The sequence below is a fragment of the Penaeus monodon genome, chromosome 7, assembly GCF_015228065.2.
Source record: "Penaeus monodon isolate SGIC_2016 chromosome 7, NSTDA_Pmon_1, whole genome shotgun sequence".
In the NCBI taxonomy this organism is placed as follows: domain Eukaryota; kingdom Metazoa; phylum Arthropoda; class Malacostraca; order Decapoda; family Penaeidae; genus Penaeus; species Penaeus monodon.
Genome location: NC_051392.1, coordinates 54,561,603 through 54,571,602, shown reverse-complemented (window position 1 = coordinate 54,571,602; position 10,000 = coordinate 54,561,603). Strand labels below are relative to the sequence as shown.

The 10,000-nt window shown below is 46.0% G+C and overlaps 1 protein-coding gene across 1 annotated transcript in view; it reads left to right on the top strand.

The window, feature by feature from the left end:
* Positions 1–10,000, top strand: part of LOC119575712 (repulsive guidance molecule A-like) — a 111,024-nt gene that overhangs the window by 65,453 nt on the left and 35,571 nt on the right. Inside the window, exon 2 of the mRNA XM_037923336.1 lies at positions 1,887–2,292. Within this exon, the coding sequence (XP_037779264.1) occupies positions 2,220–2,292 (73 nt within the window). The 5' untranslated portion in view covers positions 1,887–2,219. The remainder of the gene's footprint in view (positions 1–1,886; positions 2,293–10,000) is intronic.

Here is a 10,000-nt window from a genome sequence, read left to right as displayed (position 1 = left end):
AATCAAGGAGGGAATCGGACGCGGCAAAAGGAAGTCAAGAAGGGAATCTGACGCGGAAAAAAACAAGAATGGAACCGGACGCGGCAAAATAATTTAAGAAGGGAATATTTAAGCAGGGAATCGGACGCGACAAAATAAAAAATAATAAATATAATAAATAAATAAAAATAAAAAAAATAAAGAGAAGTGAATCGGAATAGGCAAAAGATTTCAAATAGGGACGCGAACGCGTTAAAAAAAAAAAAAAAAAAAAAAAAAAAAAATCAAGAAGAATCGGACGGCGACAAAATAAAAAATCAAGAATCGGATACGGGAAAAGAATTCAAGCAGGGAATCAGACGCGGGAGGAAAAATCAAGCAGGGAATCGGACGCGGGAGGAATAAATTCAAGCAGGGAATCGGACGCGGGGAGAAAAAATTCAAGCAGGGAATCGGACGCGGGGAGAAAAAAATTCAAGCAGGGAATCGGACGCGGGAGGAAAAAAATTCAAGCAGGGAATCGGACGCGGGGAGAAAAGAATTCAAGCAGGGAATCGGACGCGGGGAGAAAAAAATCAAGCAGGGAATCGGACGCGGGGAGAAAAAATTCAAGCAGGGAATCGGACGCGGGGAGAAAAAATTCAAGCAGGGAATCGGACGCGGGGGAGAAAAAATTCAAGCAGGGAATCGGACGTGGGAGGAAAAAATTCAAGCAGGGAATCGGACGCGGGAGAAAAAAATTCAAGCAGGGAATCGGACGCGGGAGGAAAAATCAAGCAGGGAATCGGACGCGGGAGAAAAAATTCAAGCAGGGAATCGGACGCGGGAGAAAAAATTCAAGCAGGGAATCGGACGCGGGGAGAAAAATTCAAGCAGGGAATCGGACGCGGGAGAAAAAAATTCAAGCAGGGAATCGGACGCGGGAGAAAAAATTCAAGCAGGGAATCGGACGCGGGAGAAAAAATCAAGCAGGGAATCGGACGCGGGAGGAAAAATTCAAGCAGGGAATCGGACGCGGGAGGAAAAATCAAGCAGGGAATCGGACGCGGGAGGAGAAAAAATTCAAGCAGGGAATCGGACGCGGGAGGAAAAATCAAGCAGGGAATCGGACGCGGGGAGAAAAAAAATCAAGCAGGGAATCGGACGGAGGAAAATCAAGCAGGAATCGGACGCGGGGAGAAGAAAAAATTCAAGCAGGGAATCGGACGCTGGGAGAAAAAAATCAAGCAGGGAATCGGACGCGTCAAGGAGCTCGAGACAGGAACAGCTGTTTTCGCCGCGTGATATCGGCCTTGATTAAGACTCCTTATCGCTTTGATTGTTCCTCGGTTTGTTATTATTCCCTTTTTTATTGTGTCTTGCTGTGGCCTGGTTTACTATTGTTGTGAGTTATTGTTGCTGTTTAGGATTGTTGGAATGGCTTTTGTTTTTTTGTGTTTCATTGTTTGTGGGAGGGGTGGTATGAGGGCTATATTATGATACTGATTATTTCTTACTTGTTCATTTTACATTCTGTTTTTTTTTCCTGACTCTCTCTCTTTCTCTCTTTCTCTCTTACTCTCTTACTCTCTCTCTTTCTCTCTTACTCTCTCTCTTCTCTCTCTCTCTCTCTCTCTTCTCTCTCTCCTCTCCCTCTCTTCTCCCCTTCTCTTTCTCTCTTCATTCCTCGTCTCACTCTCCCTCCTCTCTCTCTCCTTTCCTCTCATTCTTTTTTCCCACTTCCCATTAATATTAACGAGAACAAATGTATCAATTACCTTATTATCATCAGTAATAATTGTAGCGCTGGTGATGATAATAGTAATAGGAGTAATGATGATAATGATAGCAATAGCAATAATGATAATAATGATATTGCAATTAATACTTCCGTGTCTTAAATAATCTCTTCTTTGTCGCCTCCACAGGTCGGGTCCGCCATCACTGCGGGTCGGCCGGTAATCGGGTGGGCTAAGAAAAGGAGGGGGAGAGAGAGAGAGAGAGAGAGAGAGAGAGAGAGAGAGAGAGAGAGAGAGAGAGAGAGAGAGAGAGAGAGAGAGAGCTCCGCCCACCACCGACATAAGCAGAGGCAGCAGAGAAGCAGCATCCGGAGCGCCAGCCCCTCCAAGAGCAGCAGAAGTGGCCGCAGCAGGAGCAGCAGGCAGCAGGACGCGGCGCTGCCCCTCGACGCCGCCGGGGGGAGGGGAGGCAGGGAAAGCGGTCGGCAGGGAGGAGGGGCCGGGAGGAGCCGTAACAGGGGGATGTGGCCCCCCACCCCCCACCCCCCGCGCGCTGGCCTCACCACCCTTCTGCTCACCACCCTGCTCACTGCTGGTAAGGATGCGCCGTCTGCCTGCTGTGCATGAGAGGCGTCGGGCTCTGGGTCGGCGCTCGGTCATGCACGCTCCGGTGGCCTACGGATCTTGACTGCGGCGCCTCTCATGCATAGGCCTACCGGGTCCCTGCGTTTGGGACTGCAGGGGATGGTAGTGCATGATAAAAAAAAATGCAAGGGCAGAGATAGAAATAAGGAAGTACTAGCATTAGCATCTAATGGTGATTCGTATAATAATAATGATATTGATAATAATGATAACAATAATAATGATAATGATGATAATAATGATAGTGATAACAATGATAATTACTAAAGTGGTAGTTATTAGTATTATTGTTATTGTTATCGTTGTTGTTGTTATTTTTATCATTATTATTATTATTATTATGATTATTATTATTATTATTATCATTATTATTATCATATCGACGACAATGTTATTACTAATTATAAGATTAGTATATTAAAATACAGTAAATGTGGTGGTGATAAAGGTAATAATGATGGTGATGACGATGATGATGATCATAACAATGACAATTACAATAATAATAAAATGATAACAAAATGCTCCTCGATAATCATAATAAAGGCAACAGTATTAATGATCAGAGAAGAATGATGATGATAATGATGATGACAATGGTGATGATGATGATTAATAATAATGATATTGATATTGATCATCATCTTCATCTTCATAATAATGTTAATACTAATAATATGAATATAAACACCAACATAGAGCGAACAGAGTGGCCATCTGTTCAGCCGCGATGCCACGCCCCCTCCTCCGCGCCGACCTGTCACCGCCATGCACGACAAGCGACTTCCTTACACGAGCCATGCGTGCTTGCTTGCTTGCCTGTGCGAGAGGTCGCGTCATGCACTGAGCTAAAGCCTCTTGAAGTGGGCTGGAGCCAGAGTGACGCCGTCTCGCATGCACGTTCAAGTATGCGGGGTTGTGGCGTTCTACTGCGGCAGTGTGGGGTGGTGTGTGTGTGTGTGTGCGTGCGTGTGTGCGTGCGTGTGCATGCGTGCGTATATGTGTGTGTGCGTGTGTGTGTACGTAATGCCTGTGTTTACCTCCGCGTCTAGCTGTTCCGCGCGTGCATGTGTACACTAGGGGGAGCCAGGCATCGCAGTACACACAATCACATGCATACTCAAGCAACGAGCAAAGGGAAGGGGGGGAGGTTAAGGGGGAAGGGGGTAGGTGCTAAGTGAGGTAGACTGACGGAGGAATCCGGTGCAGTCGTCCGCGTCTTCAAGAACGTCTTAGAATTTGTCTTAAATGGAGTTTCACTATCGTAAAAAAAAATAATAATAAATAAATAAAATAGGTTAAAGTAAAAAAAAAAAAAAAAAAACAGAAAAAAAAAAAAAAAAATAATATATATATAAATATATATATATATATATATATAATAATATATATATATATATTATTAGGTTAAAGTAAAAAATAAATAGATAAATAAAATAGAAAAAAAAATGTTGAAAAAAAAAAACATTTAAGAGCTACCGGAAGGCAAAATCGTTTAAGAATTCGTGTATAATGCTCAAACGTTTAAGAACTCACTCTGGAAGTAAGAATTCTCAAGGCAAAAGAGAGAAAGAAAAGCGTTTATGCCGATTTTTTTTTTCTTGTTTTTTTTTTCATATTTATTTTATTTCCTAATTGTTTTCTTTTTTTTCCTTTCAGTTTTCTTTATTTTTCTTGTATCGTCTTTTTCTTTTCTTCTCTTAGGGGATGTGACGTCATACAATGCTCGTCCTAATTTCAGTAAATATATAGAAAACGTTCTTTCTTTTTAGATACAAAAATACCTTGTTACTGAAAGATTTAAAAGACTTTTTTTACCAGAGACCCGTTTAAACCTTCCCTTTTTCCAAATCCATCCCCCCCCCCTTTTTCATTTTTATTTCCCTCCTCCCCTTTCATTTTCCTTCTCTCTTTCTCTTCTATTTATACTTTTCCTGCTCTTCTTTCATCTCCTTCTTTTACCTTTTTCTATCACGCTTCTCTCCTCTTCATTCCACTCCGCTTCTCTTTTTCATCATGTTTCATTTTCTTCCCTCTCCTCCCCTTTCTTTTTTCATTAATTTTCCTTAGTCCCTTTTCCTTAGTCTTTCTTTCCCTATCTTTTTTATTACCGCATTCGCATTCCCTTATCTTTCCCTCTCGTTCCCTCTCGTTCCCTCTCTTCTCTCTTGTTCCCTCTCTTCCCCCTCCTCCCTCTCGTTCCCTCTCTTCTCTCTCGTTCCCTCTCTTCCCTCTCGTTCCCTCTTTTCTCTCTCGTTTCCCCTCTTCCCTCTCTCTCCCTGTCTTCCCTCTTGTTTCCTCTCTTCTCTCTCATTCCTCTCGTTCTCTCTCCCTTCCCCCCTCCCTCCCTCTCGTTCCCTCTCTTCTCTCTCGTTCCCTCTCTTTTCTCTCGTTCCCTCTCTTCTCTCTCGTTCCCTCTCTTCTCTCTCTTTCCCCTCTTCTCTCTCGTTCCCTCTCGTTCCCTCTCTTCTCTCTCGTTCCCTCTCTTCTCTCTCGTTCCCTCTCTTTCTCTCTCGTTCCCCTCTTCACTCTCGTTCCCTCTCTTCTCTCTCGTTTCCCCTCTTCACTCTCGTTCCCTCTCTTCTCTCTCGTTTCCCCTCTTCACTCTCGTTCCCTCTCTTCTCTCTCTCTCCCTCTCTTCCCTCTTGTTTCCTCTCTTCTCTTTCGTTCCCTCTCCTCCCCTTCTCTTTTCCTTTCTCTTTTTCCCATCTCCTTCCTTTCGCCCCATATCCCTTTACCCCTATTCTTCCTCGCCCTTTCTCCTCAGTCCCTCTTCTTTCGTCTTCCCTTTCTCCTTCTCCTCTCTGCTCTCCTCTTCTTCCTCTTCTCCTCTCCCTCTCTCTCCTCCTTCTCTCCTCTCTTCTCTCTCCTCTCTCTCTCTCCTCTCTGCCTCCTCTCTACTCTCCTTCCTCTCTCTCTCTCTCATCTCTCTCCTCCTTCCTCCTCCTCTCTCCTTCCTTCCTCTCCTCCTCCTCCTCCTCCTCCTCCTCTCCTCCCTCCCCCCCTCCTCTCCCCTCCCCTCCCCTCAGCTCCTCTCTCCCTCCCCTCCCCTTCCCTCCCCTCTCCCCCCCCTCCCCCCCTTACTCCGCCGTCGCCATCGCCACCTACGCTTCCCCCTCATGAGTCCTCATGAGCTATCGACTCACGAGCCATGACTCAGCGGCTCATGGCGGTCTCACCTTTCTTTCCCCACGCCCCCTCCTCCCCATTATCTCTCCCGTCTCCCCATACCCCCTCCTCCCTCAGGTTTCCCCTACTTTGATCTGTTCTTTACCTACCTACTTCAGCTTCTCTCTCTCTCTCTCTCTTTCTCTCTCTCTCTCTCTCTCTCTCTCTCTCTCTCTCTCTCTCTCTCTCTCTCTCTCTCTCTCTCTCTCTCTCTCTGCTTTTCTCTTTTCTTTGCTACTTTCTTTTCTCTTTTCCCCTACTCCATTTTTTTCCCTTCTACTTTCTCGTTTCCTCTCCTCTTCCTTTCTCCACCTATCGTCTTCCCATCCTGCTCTCCCTCCCTCCTTTGTGCTCCCTACTCCCCACTCCCCTTCTTTTTTTCTCTGTTCCTCTACCCTTCCCATTCCTCTCTTTTCCAGCTTCCCCCACTCTCCACCTCCCCTTCCCCTTCCCTATCCCCTTCCCCTAACCCCCTCTTCCCCTCTTCCTTCTCTTTCCCCCTCTTCCCCAACCCCCTACTGGGTCTGGAATTACTGTGAGGAATTCCAGACCCATTCCAGGAAAGGGGATGCATTCTCACACAGGCTCGAAGGTAAACACATTCTGTAAAAAGATTGTGTGTTTTGACATTTAAGGCTGACACAGCGTTTATTATTATTGCTATAATTATTGTTATTGCTGTTGCCGTCGTCGTCGTCATCATCATCATCACTGTTGTTATTATTGTTATAACTCATATTGTTATTGATATTAACATTATCAACACTTTTTACACCATAAAACACAGACTGACTAGTACCAGTACATGTGTGTGTGTGTGTATATACAACAAACACTACATATATATATATATATATATATATATATATATATATATATATATATATATATATATATATATATATATAATGTGTGTGTGTGTGTGTGTGTGTGTGTGTGTGAGTGGTGTGAGTGTGAGTGTGAGTGCGTGTGTGTGTGTGTGTGAGTGTGAGTGTGTGTGTGTGTGGTGTGTGTGTGTGTGCGTGTGTGTGTGTGTGTGTGTTTGTTTGTGCGACCGACACATATACTGTATACGTATATATTACAGTATATATATATGTCTTCCTCCACCCCCACCCCTCCCTCCCTCCCTCCCCCTCCCTCTCCCTGTGCCTCCGCCTGCACGACGCCCTCACAAGCACACCACAAACACGCCGCCGCCGCCACACGCCCTCCCCTGTGCATGATGCATGGCGAGGGCTGCGCTGCGCTAATTACCCTGCGAATTCACACCAGAATCGTCATGCAGATTTCATGCGCCTCATGTAGTTGTGTCGGGGGGGGGGGGGTATTCTGTCCTTCATTCAGTCCCCGTCCCTTTTTTTTTTTTTTTTTTTTTTTTTTTTTTTTTTTTTTTTTTTTTTTTTTAAGAGTTTGTTTGTAAGTTTGTAAGGTTGTTTGTGTTTGTTTGTCTGTTTGTTTGGTTAGGGAAGGAATAGCTATGTTTTTTTCTTTTTTTTTTCTTTTTGCGTAAGATTTGTGTAGTTTCGTCATTGTTTGGGTGAGTTTTGTTTGTTTTTTGCGTGAGTCATGCCTTTGGTCCTTGTTTATTTGCGCTTAATCATATTTTTATTTCTCCTGTTGCTTTCGTTTGTGCATGAGGCTTGCGTAGGTTAGTCAGCGGTCATGAGTGCCTGTGTGCATGACGGAGCCTGCTTGCTTGCCGGCCGCCGAATCGATCTTAGATTATGAGTCAGTCGGGCGCGCCTTCACCTTGCCGCCGCCGCCCGCTCGCTGTCGGTCGGTCGGGCGGGCGGGCGGGCGGGCCGTGTGTCTAAGTTGTCGGTCGGTCGGTTGGTTTGTCTGTCTATTCCATTAGACGTCGGTCTCTCTCTCTCTATCGCTCACTCACTCACTCTCTCTCTCTCTCTCTCTCTCTCTCTCTCTCTCTCTCTCTCTCTCTCTCTCTCTCTCTCTCTCTCTCTCTCTCTCTCTCTCTCTCTCTCTCTCTCTCTCTCTCTTTCTCTCTCTCTATTCACTCTGTCTGTCTGTCTGTCCGTTCCGGTCGATGTCGGTTGGTTGGACAGTTAATCGGTCTACCTCGCTCGCTGTCGATTGGTCAGCCGGTCGGTATCACCTTCGCTGTCTGTTTGTATGCATGTCTGTCTGTTTGCGTCGCCATCGCTGTCAAGCATGTCTGTTCCCTTGGCTGATATGTGTTCGTCTGAATTTCGCTGGCTGTCGGTACATTTTTTTTTCCGTTTGAAGATCGCTGTCTATCTCCCTCCCTTTGACATTTGATTCCCTCGCATTTTCGATATTTATTGATTCCTTTCCTTTGTGTTTACGTGGGCGCCCTTGGCTGGCCCGTTCGTCTGCCTCGACCGCTGCCAAATGCTGTCTGTCTACCTTCGCTGTCTGGTGTAGGCTCTCTCTCTCGTTTTCTCTCTCTCGCTTTTTCTCTCTCTCGTTTTATCTCTCTCTTTCTCTCTCTCTCTCGTTTTATCTCTCTCACTTTCTCTCTCTCTCGTTTTCGCTCTCTCTCGTTTTCTCTCTCTCGCTTTCTCTCTCGTTTTCTCTCTCTCTCGTTTTCTTCTTCTTCTCCTTCATCTTCTTCTTCTTCTTCTCCTTCATCTTCTCCTTCATCTTCTTCTTCTTCTTCTTCTTCTTCCTCTTCTCCATCGTCCTTCGTTGTTTGGTGAATGCTGTCTGTCTTCTGTTATATGTCTGGTGGATATTTTCTGTCTTCCATCGCTGCTTGCTGTCTGAAGCATTCTTTTTTCTTTCTTTCTTTCTTTCTTTCTTTCTTTTGTCTTCCTATGCTGTCTAGTGAATGCTGTTTGTTTTCATTCGTTGTCTGGCAAATGTTGTCTGTAGCGTGCGAAAATTCCACAACTGCCTTAAATCAGTTCCCTAAACAAAAAATAAAATGATAATGATAATAATAATAATAATAATAATTATTATTATTATTATTATTATAATAAATAGATAAATGTAAAAAATCACACACACACACACACACACACACACACACACACACACACACACACACACACACACACACACACACACACACATAAAGCAAACCGATCTTCAACGCCAGAAACACGTCTCGAACATGTTCCAAACACGTAGGTTTCGATTCATGGAGATCCCGCTCTTCTCCGAGATAGATGCCCCACCGCCGCTGAAACTACACGGCATTAAGAGAACACAGGTCGAGGAGAGATGAAGGAGGAGGGGGGGTGCTGTAGAGGAAGAAGGACGGACTAGAGGGGTATGGAGGAGGAAGGGAGGATGAGGAGGGGGAGGGGGACGAGGAGAGGAGGGGGAGAGGAGGAGGAGGAGGAGAGGAGGAGGTGGGAGGAAGGAGGAGGGGAGAGGAGAGGAGAGGAGGGAGAGAGAGGAGGGGAGGAGTGGAGGAGGAGGACGAGGAGGACGAGGAGAAGGGAGGAGGATAGAGGAGAGGAGGACGTAGGAACAGGATGAGGAAGAAAAAAGAAGAAGAAGAAAAGAAGAAGAGAAGAGAAGAAGAAGAAGAAGAAGGAAGAGGAGGGGGAAGAGGAGGGGGAGGAGAAGAGGAGGAGGACGAGGAGGAGGAGAGGGGGGAGGAGGGGGATGAGGAGGAGGAGGAGGGAGGAGGAGGAGGAGAAAGAGAAGAAGGAAGAGGTAATTAAGGCGAGAGAGAATTTGTCGACGCGAATTTCTTGTCAGTGTCTTAGTATTTTATTTATTGGGGGGCGTACGTTCTGCTCTTGATCGTTATCGTTATCATTATCGTTATTTTGGACGGATTCATGCGTCGGGCTAAGGAGGAAAGAAAGTGGGAAATAGAGAGAACTGCGAGGAGAGGAAGAACAGGGAGGGTGGGATGGGGAAGGGGGGGAGGGGTAAGGGGGGGACGTGACAGGATGCTTGATCTTGTTTCTTTCACTTTTCTTTATTTCTCGCTCTTATTTTTGGTTTGGCTTTCTCTCTCTCTCTCTCTCTCTCTCTCTCTCTCTCTCTCTCTCTCTCTCTCTCTCTCTCTCTCTCTCTCTCTCTCTCTCTCATTTTTACCCCCTCCCCCTCAATTTCTTTCTCCAACATAGAGTGATACGAAGATAAGCCCCCCCTCCCCCCTTCCTCCTATTTGCTCATCCTTTTACTAATCATATATACATACCCCCCCCCCCCCCCGCTTTTTGGCACTTGGGCTAATCCGGGAGGAAAGCCTAATTGCGCGAGTGTGGGAGAGGGAGGGAGGGAGAGGAGGGGTAGGGGATAGGGGGATGGGAGGGAGGGAGGGAGTGAGGGATAGAGGGAGAGGGAGAGAGAGGGAGGGACAGGGAGAGGGAGAGAGAGGAAGGGAATAGGGGATAGGAGGGAGAGGAAAGGAATAGGGGATGGGAGGGAGAGGGACGGAGAGAGAGAGAGAGAGAGAGAGAGAGAGAGAGAGAGAGAGAGAGAGAGAGAGAGAGAGAGAGAGAGCGAGAGAGCAGTAGAAAAGCAGAGAAAGAGACAGACAG